The 21,445-nt window shown below is 42.8% G+C and overlaps 1 protein-coding gene across 3 annotated transcripts in view; it reads right to left on the minus strand.

The window, feature by feature from the left end:
* Positions 1-21,445, minus strand: part of LOC132403079 (pleckstrin homology domain-containing family G member 1-like) — a 193,291-nt gene that overhangs the window by 117,932 nt on the left and 53,914 nt on the right. The window contains exons 2-3 of one of the 3 annotated variants that reach the window (XM_059986347.1): positions 16,479-16,553; positions 12,781-12,820 (exon numbers count right to left, since the gene is read on the minus strand). The exons of 1 other annotated variant lie outside the window; for it this stretch is intronic. In XM_059986347.1, coding sequence (XP_059842330.1) covers positions 12,781-12,820 — 40 coding nt within the window. In that variant the 5' untranslated portion in view covers positions 16,479-16,553. The remainder of the gene's footprint in view (positions 1-12,780; positions 12,821-16,478; positions 16,554-21,445) is intronic. One more of the 3 variants, XM_059986345.1, reaches the window with a different exon arrangement.

Consider the following 21,445-nt stretch of genomic DNA (forward strand, 5'->3'; position numbering starts at 1 on the left):
TGGTCAGATTTTCAGCAAATTGTAACATTCTCTTTTTTAACACCCACACGAAAGAAGTTCTTACCCGAGCAACTTTGGTCTCTATCATGGGCACTTTGCTCTCTCCATGCCCCCACACCCCCGACACACAACTTAAAAAAAACACATTCTTCTTCTCACTTCCAATTCTGATGAGTGATCGTACTCTGAAATAACTCTGTCTCTCCACACATGCCACCTCACTGATTATTTCAAGTATTTTCAAAATTCACTTCAGGTTTCTGGCATCTGCGGGTTGTGACTTTATGCACGGTACACCTTTGCAATGCTGGCGAGCACTATTCCACATCACCTGTGAAAGCACTCAGCTCAAATTACAAGTGCCCACCCAAAAGTCTAAACAAAGACACAAGTTCTTCCGACCTTGTCATTCACGTGGTAAGGTTCATACCTTGGCTGTCCTGGCCACGAGCAACAGACCTAATATACTCAGAGGCATCTTGACCACATCAAGCCCTTTATGCTCACTTGCTACTGTAAAAAATGAAAGCATTCTCAAATCCATCTCCTCACAGTTCCATGTATTGAAATCCATTCGCCACCCCCAGCCCACATCCCTAACAGATCAAGATCACCTACAACAGCCACGATAACCATCTTCACTATTAACGACACCTAATTCAGTGTCATGCACAAACTTGCTGATCAAGCCTTGGGCATTTGTATCCAAGTAATGAACAGCAAGATTCTCAACACTAACCCGAGCAGAGCACCACAAATCAGCGAGAAACCACCTTCAACCACCACCTCTGCTTTCTACCTCCCAGCCAAATTGAAGTCCACATGACTAGCTCTCCCTGGATTCCATGGGACCTGCGCTTCCTGAACAGCTACCATGCAGGACCTTGTGAAGGCCTTGCCAAAATCCAAATAGAAAAATGCACCACCCCACCCACATCTACCCTTTTGGTTCCCTCTTCAAAAAAACTCAAAGGCACGTCACGCAAACTTTCCATACACAAAGCCATGCTGTTTCTTTCAAATCAGACTGTCTTTCCAAACGCTGGTAGATCCTGTCCCTTAGAACTCCCTCCAGTAACTTCCCCATTACTGATGAAATAGTGCAAGACTCACCGGTCTGCCCAAAATCTGTTGGTTTTCCAGTGTCACAGGAAAACTAACCTGCTGACTGGTACATTCCAGTGTGCAGGAATATGAGCTGAGGTGAGGTGCTTGGTGCAGACACCACAATGGGCCTGTAGGTGAGGGCCCTGTCCCCAAAGGGCTAAAGTGAATCTTTCACCATTTCATTAACATCCATTCATGAACACCTTGGCTGGCTATTCCCTTGATATACCCCCCCCCCACCCCAAATGCCACCTATCCTCTTAAATCTCCTGCATTTCCAAGTTAGGGCAGCTCATAGTACATTTTGTCAATGACACTGAAGCCAAAAAGACTCAATTACCACATCTCTCCCTCCTTGCCCAAGGAGCAACCAATCATCCCCACCTTTCCAGGACACATCTTCCCCTTAATGAATCAAGATCCACCTCTTGTTCCCCATTTTCACCAAGCACCACCTTCCTTCCTCATGGCCTGCAGCATATGTACCCACTCCTTCCTTCTGCTCTTCCATTTCAACATCTACTGAGGGCGTTACTCTAATTTTGCCAGTGACAGGAACTTCTCCGTTGTACACAACCCCTAGATGAAACAGAACAATAAACAGCAATAGGAGAAATCTTCCAGACAAGAAAAGATAGAAAGATCGACACTTTATTGATCTCAAAGGAGATTACAGTAGTTACAGTAGCATTACATGTGCACAGATATAAATATTAGAAGAGAAGTGGAAACAATAAAAACAGTCTAACAGGTGTCATCACTTGCCCAGCTAAATGTTGACTCATTGTAGAGCCTAATGACCAAGAGTAAGAATTAACTCATATAACGCTCTTTGGAGCAGCGCAGTTGTCTTAGTCTATTACTAAAAGTGATCCCCTGTTCAGCCAAGGTGGAATGCAGAGGGTGAGAGACATTGTCCAGAATTTCCAGGATTTTCCATAGGGTCCTTTGTTCTACCACAGTCACCAGTGTGTCCAGTTTGACTCCTGCAACTCCTATAAACAATTTATTGACCCTGTTGGCATCACCTATGTTGATGTCATTGCTCCAGCACACCACCACATAGGAGATTATACTGGCAACAACAGACTGGTAGAACATGTGGCTTGTATACTCCAAAGGACCTCAGTCTCCTCAGGAAGTAGAGGCGACTCTGGCCCTTCTTGTACACAGCCTCATTTGCTGAACACAGTAGCCATGTTTTCCAGGTCTGCTAAAATGCTCTCAGTTGCTTTCATTTCCCTGGTTTCCAGCTGCCTTCAGAAATGGTGACATCAATCCTGTAGCAACAAGGAATCCTTCCCCCTGTGACCCGAAGCACTGTAACAAAGCCAGGGTCACTGCCATTTGGAGATCAAGGTCCTTGTGAGATTTGTTAGTTTTGAACAATTATTTCACTTGTAAATTCTATTAGCAATCAAAAGCAAATGATTTAAATTAACACACTGTACAAAGCAGACTGTCCTAGACTGTCAAGAGGGAACAGCTTTCAGATAAGACATTGACATCCAAGTGCAGAGAGGACTGTGCCATAAAGTGTTCTTTTTTGAGCCAGTTTTCAAAGGGAGAATAGGGAACGCTCTCTCCAGTGTTCTAGACGGAGATTTGAATGGGTACGTGAATAATAAAGCCTGGAGAGAAATGGGACACTCAGGTGGACATTTTGATCAGCTAGGGCTGAAGAGCTTGTTTCCCAGGCGTGTAACTCTGTAACAATTATCCTTCCTCTGCTCTCACTGTGCTGACGGGTTGCTGCGCTTCCTCTCCGGGGCAATGACACTTCTAAACATTTGCACAAGGTTCAAAGAGCTTTGGACACCCTGGGAATTGCAACTGGAATATTATTGTCACCTACTGAGGCACCGTCAAAGGCTTATCCTGCATAGTGTTCATACAGATCAATTCTTTACACAATCATTGAGGTAGAAGAAGGTAAAACAATAACTTAATAAGGTGCAACAGCTACACAGAAAGTGCAGTGCAGGTGGACAGCAAGGTACAAGGTCATAACAAGTGAGATGGTGAGGTTGAGTCCATCATTCCAGGGAATGTTTCAATAATCTTCTGACAGTGAAGTAGATGCTGTCCTTGAGCCAGCTGGTGTGAGCTTTCAGACTGATAGCAAGTTGGGGGGGTGGGGGGAGAAAGAGAGACCACTAGGATCAGTGGGGTCTTTGATTGTGCTGGCTTCTTTACTGAGGCAGAGAAGTGAAATGTTGACAGTGTCCGTGGAGGGAGGGCTGGTTTTCGTGATGTGCTGAGCGCATCCGCAGTTTCTTGCAGCTGTAAGCAGAGCAGCTGCCATACCGAGCATTACGCATCCAGATAGGGTTCTTTCAATCGTGCATCAATAAGAATTGGTAAGGGTCGACCAAATTTCGTCAGCCTCCTGAGAAAGTGGAGGTGTTGGTGATCTTTCTTGGCTGTGGCATCTATATAGTTGGACCAGGACAGGCTATTGGTGAACGTGAAGCTCTCAAGCCTTAACCTCAGTGCCACTGATGTGTACGGGAGCACGTGCATCATCCCCCTGCCTGAAGGAAATGACCAGCAGTCTATTAGTCAGGAAGTCGACAATTCTGTTGGCTCCCAGGTCTGAGCTTGGTGAGGAGTCTGCTGAATCATGGTACCGAAGGCTGAGTTGTAGTCTATAAATGATAGTCTAACATTGGAGTCTCTGCTGTCCAGATGCTCCAAACGTGAGTGTTGGGCTAGGGAGATGGCATTCGGTGGGAGTTCCAGTGGCAAACAAAATGCAGTGGATCAAGGATATCTGGGAGGCTGGAGTTAATGTGTGACATGACCAGCTTCTCAAAGTACTTCATGATGGCGGCTATCAGAGCCTCTGGGCGGTAATCATAACGTAGGTTACCAGGATGATAATGGGTTTTTTTTAGGCAGGTGGGAACCTCAGATTGAATGTTCGAGAGGTCAAAGATATCTGTGTCTATTTCCTCAGCTGACCTGCACGGGATCTAAGGACATGGCCAGGGACACCACCTGGGCCAAATGCTTTCCATGTATAGCGTTACTTGAAAATAAACCAAAACCACAGAGAGAGACTGAGTACGGGAGTTGACGCTATACGACATGCTTCCAGAATAACTAAATTCCAAGTCGAGAAAAGTATGTCCAATCCTTTATTATGAAACCACTAAAGATGAATGATCTTCTAGTAATAAAAAACACTGATGAAACTAAAATTAGCGATATACGAAATTAAGTGAAATAATAATTCCAATTTGTGATAATTGAAATAAGCAAATTAACGGTCAAGAACAAAAAGCACTCCTGGCTCAACTAGTCTAAGTTGAGGACAAAGCAAGAATTGAAAACGTAACTATACACAATTGCTTTTACCACATGACAAATTACCCTTAATAAACGCTCAACACAAGAAAGAATACAGACAGACAGAAAACAGATACATGGCTTCCACACCATGGGTTCAGCTAGAAGACTGATCTTAACTCCGCAGGAGGGAGAACTTGACAAAGGATGTTTTATTTCATTCATTCTGATGCTTTGGATCAAAATAACCAAAGAGGGTTCAGATGGAATGGCCACGCAATCCCCATGCCAAGTACAAACGCATTGGACTCCATGCTGAAAGATGTCTGGATTTTAGAACGGGATCACAAAAATGGAAGCACAAAAATATGGAAACAAACAAGGAACGTGAAAGAGCTTTCTGAAAATAGAGTCGAGACCATGAGAAACAGTAAGCATTGTGAGTACATTTGAAGGGCGATTGCCTGGGACACCTTTCTTCTGGTCTGGCAATCTGAACATAAAAGTTTGAGGATCACAGACCTTCTCAATGCTCCAACCCTCATCTGGGTAGATGTGTCAACAATGATGGATACACTAGACCAGATTTCCAGAAAGGAGGGGATCCAGCCTGGCATTTATATTGGTGACCCTCTATTCAACACTTAGTTCACAGGTGACCTGCACTCCTGCAGATCACAGACCATCTGTAGAGAGAGACGGAGTTAATGTTTCAGGTGAATGACCTTTCATCAGAACCATTCTGAAGGATCACTGATCTGAACCATTAACATTCTCTCTCAAAACATGCTACCTAACTAACATCCCTTATTTTATTTCAGAATTCCAGTCACTTTGACTTATTCTTGTCTCATTTACTAAAGCCATTTATAATTTTGAAGCTTCTATTAAATCTCACTTTAAGCTACAACCTTAGGGTTTATGAACATCCACATTCTACAACAATTCCAAAAAGTCCCACCCGTGCCTTCTCCCATGTTGTTCACCTGAACTGAACACGATAATCCCATTTGAAGGCCAGCCAGTGCATTGGAGATTTAACACATCTGCCTGCTACGTACATGTTGCTTTTCCATGTACATGAAATTTGCAGCCTTCAACTTGTCCTACTACTTTCAAAGATTTGCATGGATGTGTACAAGCTTCACCCCATTCCTGTTGTATCCTTTAAAATGTTTTTTTTAGTTTGAACTTGTTCTCATACATTAACTGAAGGGACACAATTGTGTGTATCACTCCCATCTGGTAAACAACCACTGACCACTACCTCAAAACCAATTTTATATTCCTGCAGCATTTAATGCTCTGGCGTTAATAAATCCACACTGGCCATCATTTATTAAACCCCATTTTTATATTGGATTAGCAGTTAAAATATTTGCATTAAGCTGACAGAAGATTTAAACCAACCCCCTTTCTTGGCTGGGATTTGTAATGCAGAAATTGGTTTACACCAAAGAACTGACAAGGAAAAATTGAGATTGTATTGAAGAATTTTCATACCAGGAAGTCAGAGTCAGATAAGCAACGCAATTTAATTCTGAAAAAACAAAGGCAACAAGACATGAATCAATGTAGGTGATTGAGGTAATAGCATATTCACCAGTCATCTATCAAAGTCCTAGCATTTCTAGAATGATTTCTCTGGCCAGATGATAGCAAATGCTTGGGCTTGGAAAAGGATACACAGCCATAGATAAGAGTTAGATAACATAATAGAAAACAGGAAAAGAACATAAAACCGTACAACACACAATGTTGTGCTGAACTAACTGGTGAGTAAAAGCCTATTAAACTAGTCCATTCAACCTACATGCATCAATAAAACCCAACTGACTCCATTCACATACCTGAGAGCCTCTGATGCCTCTGTTATGTTTGCCTCAACTAAGACTCCAAGTAGTGTATGGCAAGCACACACCACTCTAAAAGACTTGCCTTGTACATCTACTTTGAATTTATCCCCCTTACCCCAAAAGCTTGTCCTCTGGTATTAGACATTTTACCCTGGGGGAAGAATACTGCTCCTCAATGGTATAAACTTCTGACTCAGGTCTGCCCTCAGCGTTTGCCATTCCAGAGAAAACAACCCAAGTCTGTCCAACTTCTCATAACACAAAACTTCAAATCATGGTGAACAACTTCTACACCCACACCAAGGCTTCCACATCTCTTACTTTATTAGATGCATTTTTTTAAAATCACAAGTACATCAAAACATAGTGAAAGGTATCATTTGCATTAACAGCAAACACAACCCAACTCAAGGGTGTGACGGGGGCAGCCTGAACTGTTGCCACATTCCGGTAACACTATCAGAGTTATTGCAACCCATAGTGCAGTTGGGATTCACTCCAAAGCAGTAAGTCATATCCACCCATTCCAATGGAATTCCTTCACAGTTTGCTACTTGCATTCAGATGTTAGAATGGTGATCTTTAATGAGTGACCATCAACCTCACCATTGTTTTCATTGCTGGTTACAAATTAGGTCTTGTCTTTACTCTGTCTTGTCCTTGAACACAGATATCGCCAGTGTGTGAGTGCAGACGACAGTCAGTTTTATCTTGAGCAAGTTATCCACTGGGATCTGTAAACGAAGCTTTGAACTGGTTCAAAATGTTCTGTTGTAATTGTTTAAAAACTCCTGCAGGAAAACAGACCCCTGCTGCAGTTAACTGTGCTAATAAATAGGTTACCATTTAACACAGTCAGCAATTCAGCTGGAATATCATGGTTCAGGTTTCTCTGGCAGGCCTTCAGCATTAACCCAGGTAGCAAGGAGGGGACTCCTCTAAGGCAAATCCCCGCAGAACATTAACTGTGTCTGTTCTTCAGCTCAAGAGCAGCTCATTATCACAGAACTCTTTATCTCATGGTTGGAAGGGCCTAATATACCTCAAAGGCTAAACAACAAAAAAAACATTTCCATTCGACTGTTATTGAAGTCAAGTATTGACTTTAACAACAATCAAAGAGCCAAAAAGGCACTCTGCACATGAGTAATTGGCCAAAATAATATTAAGACAGAGTCAAACATGGCAGCATCAGAAGTGACCGAAGGGGGTTGGTCAGAGAATCAGTTTTTATCCTTCACAAGACTTTAAAGGGACATGTAAGCAAATGCAAGAATTAGGATCAAGATAGACAATTACACAGACCTCAAAGACAGGAGAAGCTAAGATCTTAAGCACAAGAGTTGCAGAACAGGCAAAGTATGGACATGGGAAAGAAGGAGTTCTTTTTGTTGGACATGAGCTTTATAAAAGTCAGCAAAAGGGGTGATCTAGCAGAAATCTGCAGAGTATAATCCCTGAAGGACCAACACAGGCAGACAGGACATTTGAGAAATATGGGAAGTGGCAAAGAGTAAGGGGGGAGTTAATGGACAGAAGCAAGTGCACTTTAGTGATGAATGCGATTGAGGGTAGAAAAAGATCGATTGAGGTTCAGTTACAGATTGAAGAAGACATCAAGAATAAGGATTTAAAGTGGGATTGAAGAACGAATCTCAACAGAGCAGAGATAAAAAGATTTTATCCACTGCAAGCAACCAGTCAATGTCAAGTCATTACTAAATTGAGTCCAATCAACCTAGGATGCATCTCAAGGGCATTAATTATAAAATCAGATTGCAATTTGACCCAGAATAATTCTTTGGCAAGGCCACATATGGAACATTGTGTGCCATTTTGACTCCCTTATCTTCATAATTATTTTAATACCATCATGCGATTGGGAAGGGAGAGGATTGAAAATTATGGAGCAAGGGTGTGGGAAATTAGCAGTAAAGAAAAACTCTTTAAATTAGAGGGAAAACTCTGAAGCCAACCAACACATACCCCACACATCCTCTCACCCCAAGTAAGCCATCCAATTCTGAACATGCTGAAGTTCAGAAAGTGTACATAATTTTGAAATCATGGGTGACATTGGCAGCACCAAACGTTTACTCTGTAGCTCCTGAATTCATCTTGACAAGTTAGAGTAAAGAACACTACAGCACAGGAACAGGGCCTACAGGCAATTATATTGTGCTGAAATAATTAAATTAGTAATAGTAATCAAATGCTCAACTACATCAAAATCGGCATGTGATGTGAAATTTGTTAATTTAGCAGCAGCAGTTCAATGCAATACATAATATAGAAAAAACACAAAATAAAATAATAATAATAAATAAGTAAATCAATTACAGTATATGTATATTGAATAAAGTAAAAATCATGCAAAAACAGAAATACTATATACGTTTGTATTTAAAAAAGTGAGGTAATGTCCTAAGATTCAATGTCCATTTAGGAATCGGATGGCAGAGGGGAAAAAGCTGTTCCTGAATCGATGAGTGTGTGCCTTCAGGCTTCTGTATCTCCTACCAGATGGTAACAGTGAGAAAAGGGCATGTCCTGGGTGCTGGAGGTCCTTAATAATGGACACTGCCTTTCTGAGACACCGCTCCTTGAAGATGTCCTGGGTACTTTGTAGACTAGTACCCAAGATGGAGCTGACTAAATTTACAACCTTCTGCAGCTTCTTTCAGTCTTGTGCAGTAACACCACCCTTCCCCTCCATACCAGACAGTGATGCAGCTTGTCAGAATGCTCTCCATGGTACATCTATAGAAGTTTTTGAGTCTATTTGTTGACATACCAAATCTCTTCAAACTCCTAATGAAGTATAGCCACTGTCTTGCTTTCTTTAAAACTGTATCAATATGATGGGACCAGGTTAGATCCTAAGAGATCTTGACAATCAGGAAATTGAAACTGCTCACTCTCTCCACTTCCTTAATCGTATAAACCCATATCAGACCTCCCCTCAGCTTCTGCTGCTCCAGAGAAAACAACTCAAGCTTGATCAACCTCTCCTTATAACACATATCCTCTAATCCAGGCATCAACTGCACCCTCTCCAAAGCCTCAACATGCTTCCTGTAATGGGGCAACCAGAACTGAATCCAACACTCCAGCTGCAGCCTACCTAGAGTTTAGATTTGCATTACAACTGCCCGACTCTTGATCTCAATTCCTCGGCCAATAAAGCCAAATGTGCCACCCTATCAACTGTGCAACCACTTTCAGGGAACTATGGACTTCAACTGCAATATCTCTCTGTTCATCAACACTGTAAATGGTCTTGCCATTAACAGTGTACTGTCTCTTTACATTTGCACATTGGGTTGAATTAAAGGTCATCTGCCATTTCTCTGCCCATAATCGGCAACTGATCTATATAAAACTGTATGCTTCCCTGGTCTTCTACACCTTTCCGCAACACCAATCTTCATACCATCTGCAAACTTACCAAGCCATTCATCCGTGTTGTCATCCAGAAGTCCCAGTACAGATTACAGAGCACCACTAGTCAAGACCTCCAACTAGACTAAGTCCCATCAGTCATTACCCTGCAAGCCAGTTCTGAATCCAAATATCCAAATTCACCCTGGATCCCATGCGTATTAAACTTCTGAATGAATCTCCCATTAGGGACCTCAGCAAACGTCATGCTAAAATCTATGCGCGCAACATCCACAATTCTACCTTGAATCACCTTTGTCACTTCCTCAAAGCTCAATCAAGTTAGCACACACCTTGCCTTGCACAAAGCCATCCTGGCTATCATTAATTCTCCCATGGTTTTGTAATTACTCATAACTCCTATCCCCAAGAACCCTCTAAAGTAATCTTTCTACCACGGACATGAGACTCACTGGTCTAGAGCTTCCAGGAGTACGCATGTTTCTGTCCTTGAATAATGCAACAACATTAACTACTTGCCAGGACCTTGCTTGTGGCTAGAGAGGACATGAAGGTATTGGTCAAGGCCCAGAAAACTCATCTCTAGTCTCTCTCAATAACCTAGTGTATATACCATTAGCCCAAAGGACTTATCCACCTTAATATTCTTAAGAGACCCCATTCTCTCTCTCAAAAAACCCTAGCAAATTAGCACATTGCACACCAATATCAATATCCTTCCCTTGGTAAATGCTACTGAAAAGTACTCATTTTAGACCTCACCCACATGCTCTGCCTGCAAGCACACGTTCTTCCTCTATCCTTGAGCAGTCTTCCCAACTCCCTAGTGATCTGCTCGCTCTTGATGCCTTGAATGCCTTGCTGTTCTCCGGTCTCACTCACCAAGGACTGTTCATGGCCTCTGGCTTCCTAATTGCCTTCTTGAGTTCCTTTTGGACTCTATTGCAATGTTTGACTACAGCTTCCTAAACCTTACATATGCTTTATTTTTGTGTGACTATATTCACCACCTCTTAATGTCCAAGGTTCCCTTGCCTTGCCTTTCTGTCTTACTGGTACATACCTGTCCCGTACCTCACGCAGTCAGTCTTTAAACATCCCCCAAATGTCAGATGTTCACTTGCCAAGATCAGCTGTTCCGAACTAACCCTCCCAAACATTCCTAATTCATACCCTCTAAAATGTGCTGCTCCAATTTAATACTCTCCCCAAAGGTCAATACCTATCAGTATCTACATCCATTTTAAAACTTAAGGGGCTCAAGGTCTACTTCAAGATCCAAAAGGGAAAGAAACTTCAACATGAAAGGGAAAACATGACAAGGCAGCACTTTGTAGCAAGGCTGTTTGAAGTGACAGTGCTGTGGCCTCCCAGAGTGGAAATGTTGGTGCTTCTCCTATTAACTCAAACAACACCTAAAAAAGGACATTGGTTTAAGGAACGGGGACCTTTCTTTTCAGCCAGAAACTAGCAAGTACTTAGAATGTACTAACAACACAAACAAAGTGCTGGTGGAACACAGCAGGCCAGGCAGCATCTATAGGGAGAAGCGCTGTCGACGTTTCAGGCCGAGACCCTTCGTCAGGACTAACTGAAAGGAAAGATAGTAAGAGATTTGAAAGTAGGAGGGGGAGGGGGGAATGTGAAATGATAGGAGAAGACCGGAGGGGGTGGGGTGAAGCTGAGAGCCAGAAAGGTGATTGGCGAAAGTGATACAGAGCTGGAGAAGGGAAAGGATCATGGGACGGGAGGCCTAGGGGGAAAGAGAGGGGGAGAGGAGCATCAGAGGGAGATGGAGAACAGGCAGAGTGATGGGCAGAGAGAGAAAGAAAAAAAAGGCAGGGGAAAAAAACTAAATATATCAGGGATGGGGTAACAAGGGGAGGAGGGGCATTTACAGAAGTTAGAGAAGTCACTGTTCATGCCATCAGGTTGGAGGCTACCCAGACGGTATATAAGTTGTTGTTCCTCCAACCTGAGTTTGGCTTCATCTCAACAGTAGAGGAGGCCATGGATAGACATATCAGAATGGGAATGGGACATGGAATTAAAATGTGTGGCCACTGGGAGATCCTGCTTTCTCTGGCGGACCGAGCGTAGGTGTTCAGCGAAACGGTCTCCCAGTCTGCGTCGGGTACTTAGAATGTACTACCTAGGAGAGTAGTTGAAACTGAGTCATTAACAGCTTTTAAGTGCTGTTTAACCACTTGAATCACTTGGTCATAAGAAACAGGGTGAAGGGATTAATGTAGAAAAATGACTTATAATCAACATGGGCCAAATGGACGGTTCTATGCTTTAATATTCTACCATTCTTCTGTGAGTGACCAAGGTTGATTATACATAAACAATGCAAACATCCTCCATTCACTGAATTTTTCTGCAGAAATTACTCTGCTTTAACCAGGGCAAGATGCTGTAGTCTGTCTTTTGCTCTCCAAACAGACTACTTGAGTGAATTGCCTCCTAAGAAAAATAGACTGCTTGCTGGCAGTCATGTGACCTGCCCTTGGCACCTAGACCTTAGATAAGATTGTGTTAGTGAATAAAAATATAGGCCAGGTTTCTCTCATCAGTGACACAGAGGAGGAGTAAGTCAGGAGCTTAAACTCCAGGTGATTCGCAATATCAATTACATTTTGGGACAAAGATGAGTGGATTATAAGGTTATTAGGGGATATAGAACCTAGATATGGAAATACAACTGTGGGACAGGCCAAGTACAAGGAAATTAAAGTGTTTTTTTTCCCAAAGTCTATAGTGAGGAAATTATTGTGCATTGCCTCAATGGAATTAGAACACACACCCAGTTACAAAGAACATAGGACAGTACAGCTCAAGTCCTGCAGCCCATGCTTATGCCAAATTAAACCAATACCCCACCCCTCCAATACCCGCACCTTCAAGCATCAGCTTAGGGCCTCGTGTAATCCATTGTTGGATCTGCTTCCATCTCTGCCCGTGGCAGCCCATTTCAGGGACTTACCCCTGAAAATTTACCCCTCTGACCCCACAAGCATTTCTGCCCATTTGCCCTAGCTACAGCTCAATTTAGAAATAAGTAAGCTACCACCAGCTCTCCCCCTCAACCTCCAAGGAACCAGAGAAAGTTTGATTTTCCTACCTGACTGCATTGAGATGTTATAGTCAGTGTTGGCACACATCTTAAGAAAAGGAAAAAAAAGATCATTGGTTCCTGTCAAGTTCTGAACGTTGCCCTGCCTAAGAGGCTCTAGGCAAGAGCAATTAATAACCCAATAACCCAAGGACCCACCCATTTACTCAAATAGATCTCAAGTTCCAATGATACAACTTCAAAGTGGAGTGGGGAGTTCACCTGTGCCCTGGCCACAACCGTTTATCACAGGCCGATTATTTGTGAGAGCTTGCCGTGCAAAATTAGCAGCTTCTCTCTGGCATCGATGTTACAGTGATGAATGCACTTCCATGGGTAAGATGAGAGTGTGCTGAAGTTGTGAAAGATTATTTTAAGTCTCACCCACAGAAAGCTGGTGTCTCTACGACTCAGGACTTGCAGAGCCCAGAGGAGCAGCTCTCATAATGGAAGCTCAGAAGACGAGAGACATTGAAACCCAACACCATTGATCAGAAAATAACTTCAGTTACTTCAGTAGAAATCAACTCTGCCCTCCCTCCTACGAATTAGTTTTAGATTACATTTGTGCACATTTTCGGTTCTAGAAAGCTGCTCACCTGCAGAAATAAGAAACACAGCAAACAAAAACAGATCCTCCTCCTGTACAAACAACCCAAGAATTTGAATGGAATGCAAATCAAGCAACTCCCAGAGTCACTAAATTTCATGGGAACGACCGCAGAGGAATATTAACTGTATTTGCTTGGCAATAGTGATGGACTAATTGGAATGAAGTCAATGTGGTTTATTTGTCCTGAAGTTCAAGTTGAATACCTAGTGCTAGGATGGGGAGAAGTTCATCACTGACTTGGCCAATTTGACCAATGAAAAGGAAAACGTCATGGATTTACAACAACATGTGATAATAAGAGTGCTAAAGAGATTCTCTGTGGATGCTAACTGCCCTGCTGAGTACAACAGTTAACATTTCAAGCCAATGACTAATCATTAGAACTGTTTTTCATGAAATGTCAGCTCAGTCTGTTTCTCTACAGATGCAGCAAAGTAGATTATCGAATTGTTGAGTAATTTATGGGATTTCATGGCATTCAGTTGGGCTGTTACAGTCATGTTGGATTTGGGTTAGGCATGCTTTCCCCAGGTCAAAGCGTTCTGCTGAAAATTAGTACTTCTTTCCAGCACCTTATATTAAGAACAATATTTGGACTTTCCATCTTCTCATAGGACCATAGACCCTTTGGCCCAACTGGTTCACACCCACCAAAATTCCCGTGACTTAAACCTTTCCTATCCATGCACTTGTCCAACTGACTGGTTTTTGTATCTGCCTCAATCCACATACAGTACGTACCACCACCTGTCCTGCCCCTCAAGTCTAGCCCAGTAGTTTTTGACTTTCATAAACCTGGAAAAAGAGAGTGAATTCACCCTAAGCCCCTAACGACTGTGCACCTCTAAAAGGTCTTTTCAGTCTCCTATACGCCACAGAATACAGTCCAAGCCTGTCTAACCTCTCCCACTAACTTGGCCCTTATTTTTGGTGATGTTCAAGTCAGATATGAACAAGGGTTCCAAGTCCCTGGTATCAGGTCAGGTTTTGACTTTACACCAGGGCATGGCACCTTGCTATTGTGAGAAAGACACCACTGTCGATTTTCCACGTGGCACCACAGTTAATTCTTAAATATAGATAGTTACCCAGAGAACATGACACTTGGGAACATTCTGCAGCTTCTGAAAGCTGAAATATAATCCCTGAAAATGTAGGGGATACCATTCGGCCCCTCAAATCTATGCCAGCTCTCACAGCAAGGTATACCCAAGCGACTTGTCTGATAACATGAAGTGGCTTAGTGTATCTGGGCAATAAGCTTTAATGCTGAGACTCTCACTCTACAACAAACTGCACCTCTGGCCGCCTGAGGTGTACTTGGGCTTTGTCGAAGTTAGAAAGGGATAGAGTGTGGGCAGAGTCACCATGCCCCACGAGGAAGGATTCTGTTGGGACAGCCAATGGCAAGATTCAATGAAACAGGTCAGCAGCCTGGTCAGAATCAGTCACTGAACCCCTGGGACAGGACCAGATCCACTGAGGTAAGGAACAGCACTGGCTCACCAGTTACATGACTGGACAGTGAGTCAAAGGTCTAATTGACACAGTCTCTCCTCATAAATAGGGATTGGCTTCCTGACTGAATCTGAAAAATCTGACATCACAACTTCTGAACCATTTGGCTCAACGTTCCCTTGAGGGAAAAAAAATTGCACCCGTAATTGTCCACCCGGTAAGTTTGTTTTAGCAACAGTAGGGGCAGGGCTGGTACTGTTTATGGAATTAGAAAGGGGCGGATTTTTATTGCCTCGATTGTCGTTAATGTAGATCAAACTCGATGGTAGCCCAGGCACTAGGGTACAATCTCTTTCTTGGCACAATTTCCCAGTGCAAAAGGAACAGACTTTATATTCATCCCCATGATTTGCTTTCAACGCCTTTGGCCTTTAGTTTATTCAGAAGTGTGGCATGCAGAGCTTAGCCCAAAGTTCGAAGTCTAACATACGTTGGAAACCCCGCCATCCAGGAAAGGGCTGCTGTACCCTTTAGAACCCACGTTGGCCATTTATTAAACTGCCATACAAATACTCTTATTCTGCAGCTCAGATCAAATTCCATCACTACATTTCTATCAATATATCACTTACAATCAGGAAAAATAAATTGGCAGAGAAAGTTTAAGATTCTTACTGCAATGCCATGTGTTGAATGGCAGTGTAATAAACAGAGTGACTACCATTCTGCCCAGCATAACTGTGCTGACCCCTTGCTGGACCAGACAAACCAATCTCACTACCACACCACTCCACAATGCACCCTTCATCTTTGCTTTAAAAATATCATCTACCTGCAGGAATTATCCCCCACTCCAAATTGTCCAAAATAGTCTTGCCTGGGCCCATTATCTTAAGCTGAAAACAAGATCAGATCAAGTGCATTGCAGTTCGGTTGCTAGGAGCCAATTCTGTACCATCTCCACTCCTACAAACAAGGCTCCTTTGATTCAAAGAGTTTAAAGCCAGGAATCTTTGCAATCAAACTTTACTGTAAAAAGCAACAATTTTGCAAGGGAACACCATAAACACCAAAAAGAATGAATTGTTTTAAAACACATTAAACATCAGATCGTCTCAATGGTTAGACAATCAAAGAAAGAACAAACTTTGACAACAGTTCCACAAAAATGAAGAATTTTTTTCCATAAAAATGAAGAATTATTAAACAGTATTGCTGGAAGCAGTTACTAAAGAATTCAACTTGTCATGCCATGGGAAACAACATTTCACAACAAATTACTCAGCACAAAGCAGTTCCCCCACAAATTGATAAAATGCCCAGTTATCAGTAAAACGGAGGCACCCTCCAATTGAAAGAAAAACAGCTTTTGTAAAAGAAAATTAAAAATCTGCATTTCATTGAAAGTGCTCAGTTCATTTTATTTCTCGGTTGGAGAGAGAGCTCTGAAAATAAAACACCTATTCTATCAAATGCATTGCCTAACTCCACTTTTTTTAAATATAAACTCCAAAGGGGATTGTGGCACATTGTGACACAGTGCTTCAGAAACTCTGCCCTTCACCTATTAAAGGTGAAGACTTATTGCTACTTGCAAGCTTAGAACAACACACACCAGAAAAAAGCAAGTACAAACCTTGACTTCTGGAAATGGCCTCTATCTCCTCCAGTGCCTTATCTGGCATCTCAGCACACAACAAACTACTGGAACCTGAAGGAGAGAATGGACAGAGTTCTTGAATGCTGCATAATGGACCCATGAGAAAGAGCCTTCATCGTCACACACACATGCTGTTTTCTGTCAGTCTCTGATCTTAGGAGGTGGAAAAACATGCACATTCTAAAGTCTCAAGCACGATCTCAGCAAACGTTTCCATTGTGCCAAGAGTGCCAGGTTTCAGATGAGCCGTCAAGGACTTGGGTGAAGGCAACGATCACAAAGAGCATGGCAGCTCTTGGCTGCTGATCCACCTGACACATCTATTGGATGGTGCTGTTACTCGAGAGAGGAGACAAGCAGAAAGCAGGAAACTATTGGGTAGTTAGCCTAACTTCTGCCAGTAGTGAAATGTGGAAATTACAACACGGAATGAGTTGGAGGTACAGTATGAATGTGTATAACATAAAACAAGTGGGATAAATGGGGAATTTTAGATTGGCAATCAGTAGATAGGGCGCACAGGAATTGACCTTTAGCCAGAGGATGGTCAGTCTGTGCTATTTATTGCCACAGACAACTGTGGAGGCCCGTCACTGGGTATATTTAAAGTAGAGGTTGATAGCATCTTGATTACTAAGGGACTCAAAGGCAGGAGAATGGGGTGGAGAGGGATAATAAATCAGCCATGATAGAATGGCGGAACAGACTGGATGGGCTGAATGGCCTAATTCTGCTCTTATGGATCCTATCCTTATGGGCATACTTTACATGAATTGATCACAATGTTTCCTATACCAGTAGAATGTATACTGGCATGATAAGATTTCATTTATTTCCTATGACGTGAAGGAAAGTCACTTAGCTAATCAAATCCATGTTGTTTCTCAGAGTAAGCCCAACAATCTCTTTCCCCAATTCACCTCCTCTACCAACCCCCTCCCCACCACATGCCCACCAGTTCTCATACCACCCTATGCCCAGTAACCAATCTACTGCACCACCAGCATGTCTTGTGGAGGTGGGAAAGAGGCAGTGGAAGAGAGCAGAAAAGCAACCCCGACTATACAGAACAACATCGAATCTGGGTCAGCAGTGCTGTATGCTTGTAAAAAGATGCTTCACAAATTAAAGTCTGCCTCCAAAATCTAGCTGAAAATAAAGCTTCCTTGTCTAGCCAACTGTTGACAATGTTCCTTCAGCTTGTGACCATGACTTACAGAAGAATGTTGAAAACTTAGAAACCATTCATAACCGTGAGGGGAATGTTAATGGCAGTGGTGTAAGTGCGAGGGGTTCCTAACCTGAGGCCAATGGGACTCACAGTTAATGTTAGGGGTCCAAGGCTAACAAAAAAGGTTGGGAATCTCCAGAGTAACACTGAAGGTCCTGGTTCTCCCCTGTAAAATCTTTCATTTTACATTTTTTTAGCCCTTGAGACCACAATGAATCGGTTTCAGTTATAGTTATTGGAAAACTTCCATTAAACCGTGCAAATGTTATCTTATTCTTGTAACACATCCTCAAATGAACAGGTTACACAGTTCATTGAGCTGATTACCTTACAATAACTACACTAGGACATTGCAATACAGTCAGTATCTGTACAACATGATTAAGTCCGAGTGCAAAGGTTGTAACCAGAAGCAAGAATGCAAGTATTCTGGGCTGAACGCACTCCTTCATTTCTCTACTAATACCACAGTCAGAAAAGAGAGTTTAGGTCACAAAGGTCTCCACCACCTCACCTTAGCTGGGTGCAAAGAAGCCCATGACACTTGCTCAAAGAACTAATAAACACTCAACCTAGCAGCAACTACCATGCATCAGGAGAGAACAAATTCACAGCTGTACAGTCTCCACAAATACCTACTGCCCCCACCTCAACCCCACTGATGCCCTGCCCAAGACAGATTTGCCATTTGCCTTCATCATAGTGGAAGCTCCTGTTAAAAATGGCCAAGTTACTCTACACAAGGGCAACATTGAAAAGACACTCAGGGCAGATTGGGAAAGGTATAACACAAAATTCCTATTAAAAAGGAAGGATTTCCACTTGTCTGCACTCTATTAGCAATGTGGGTGACAAGTTAGTAGGGCTGCTGTCAGAAGGTGGCCTGGGTTTAGATTCAGATTTATTTAACACACGTACATCAAAACGTAAGTGAAATGTGTCATTTGTGTCAACAACCAATGCAACCTAAGGATATGCAGGGGCCAGCCCGCGAGTGTCGCCTCACATTGTGGTGCCAACGTGGCATGCCTACCACGTTCACAGAACAACAATGCAGAGCAGAAGCCCAGCTTCCAGCATGACCTCACTCCACATCGCTGTCCCTAAACCCTATTCCGACCCCTAACTCCCTTCTGTCCCCAAATCCATCCCCCTACAAACCTCAAAATACAACTAGGTCTGAACCACGGCCTTGGTGGAGACCACAGCCCGGTGCCATCTTGACCGGATATCATTCCGGACTTTCGGTGTGGAGTCTAACATTTTCCCTGTGACTGTGTGGTATTCCATCAGCCAGCCCCCACTCCCCACCAACTCCCTTCCCAGGTGCTCTGACTTTCTCTGACATCCTAAAGTTGTGGGGGCTGGTGGGTTATTAAATGGAGTATATGGCTCCTAGCCTGTAGCCGAGGAGAACTGGAGGTGGGAGGGGTAATTGACAAGAATATGGTTAGAGTAACATAGGATCAGTACAAATGGATGGTTGATTCGGTGGTCTTGAAGGCCCTTTTTCTGTGCCTCTAAAAAGCCACCGACATACCAATGGAAAGCAGGAGAAGCAAAAGGAACGCACGCCCTCATCGCACCTTCAGAACCATAAACCTGAGCAAACTCAAACTTGCTGCCGATCTGGCTGCAATTCAGTCAGTCCAAACTTTGCAAACTGAAACAAAAAAGGGGGGCACCATCCAATCAAAAGCTTTAACCTGGCTGCAGCGCAGGATAGGTGTTACAGACATCTGCACTGTCAGAACATCTAGTCAGCAGGACAGTGCAGTTTGCCTGCTCCTGTTCAATGCAAAATTGCAGAAGCATTCGGAAATGCTGTCAAAGAAAAATAACGTTATTCCATCTTGTTGTACAATACAAACCACCGCTTACTTTTCAATATTACGTCATTAACATGGGATGTAATGCTCTCTGCACTTTTGGATGGGAACCCTCCAAATTATGCAAATATTTAGCCTTGTCACCATGAAGTGCAAGTCCCTTTATATTAAAAAAAAACCTCTGGATAATGACCTCGTCTAAATCTGCCAATAAGATAAAGCCTTGATCCCTCCAACTTCATTGCATGCTGCTTTTCCACTTCTCTTTCATCTCTAACGGTCTATAAACATGCTGCTGCCATTAGGTCCAAGCTCAACTCTCCCCCGCCACCCCCCCCAAAAGTACTAGCTTCAATGAAAAACACCGATTGAAACTTAATGGGCTAGAGATCAGCGTTGTTGCAGTAATAGAAGATCAGACATTCATGTATAGGGGATGTATGGGGAATCTATCCTAATTCTTTTGTGGACCTTAGCATGGCTCATCATATCCTCCTTCTCCAGTCGATCTCCCAATGATCCCGCAAGAACAAACTTAAACTGCCTGGTTTCATTATCCTTCCTGTCACAAAATCACTTGCAATGTTTTTGTCCTTGGCACTGTTAGCAGTACCACCTTCCAATGGCCATTTTACTGCCCATTGTTATCCCAAAATATTGCTAGTTTCCACATATACTGACTTTACCCTACTGGGACATATGATTATGTACTTGGACTGCTCATTCCTGAGCTCTGCATTTCTCACATGCAATGATTTAACACTCTGCAACATACTTCAACAGTTAGGAACTCAGCTACTCTGCAACCACCATACTTGTCAAGCAGTTTAACGAGCCAAACTTTCCTCCAACTGCAGAAAAAGCCTATCACTCTTGTCTATGCCAAATATTCCCAGACTGAGCCAATTTGTATGTAAACTACAAAAAACAGCAACATTTGGACAAAGTTGCTGCATCACCCAACAACTCCTGCATCTCAGTTCATCTGCTGCCCAACTTGGTATTACTACCAGACTGGAGCATCCCGACATACAGTACCCATGACTGGTCTTTCAGTCCTTGATAGACAAAGTCATCTGAAACTCTGTCCAACCTCCAACAAAGTACTGCTCACCCATTGCTGTGTTCCAGTTTGTTCACAACCTTGCGTTCAAACTCTGTTCTGGTCCTACCTCTGCCATCTGCAATCTGGAAGCCGTGATAATCTTAATCTGGAGCATCCAATTGTTTTTATTTTAAAAACAATTACCAACCTATGCAAGGTCTTGCCTTCAGTTGCCAAGATTGAAAATTTGGCAATTGATTCTCCAAACCTTTCTCTCTGTGCCCTCAAAATCACTGGCCTTCAGGGAGGCTCAGCTGCAAATTTTGTTGATTCAACTTCCTATGAAATTAATTGCGATGTTCTACTTTAAGGGCTTAAATGGATCAAAGTTGTTTCAGTATTACAAGATCAGAAATTCATGAACTGGGACTAATTTTAAACATGATAGGCTACTGCAGGGTAATTAATATTTCTCAGGAGTATAATACAATATTCAAAGTTAGTGATACAGCATCGGGGACTGCTGCCACACAGTGCCAGTGACCTGGTCCTGATCCTGGCCTGGGTTAATGTCTTTGTGAAGTTTGCACACACCCCAGGTAAACACACTGGATGCCCCAGCTTTGTTCCATATCCCAAAGATGAACTGCTCAGAAGGAGCAAAGTAAATTTATTATCAAAGTACCTACATGTCGCCACGAGATTCATTTTCTTGTGGGCATACTCAATAAATACAGTAACCATAACAGAATCAGTGAAAGATTGCACCAACTTGGGCCTTCAACCAGTGTGCAAAAGACAGCAATCTGCGCAAATACAAAAAAGAAAAGCCCCCCAA

Source organism: Hypanus sabinus, chromosome 12, assembly GCF_030144855.1.
Source record: "Hypanus sabinus isolate sHypSab1 chromosome 12, sHypSab1.hap1, whole genome shotgun sequence".
NCBI classification, from domain to species: Eukaryota; Metazoa; Chordata; class Chondrichthyes; order Myliobatiformes; family Dasyatidae; genus Hypanus; species Hypanus sabinus.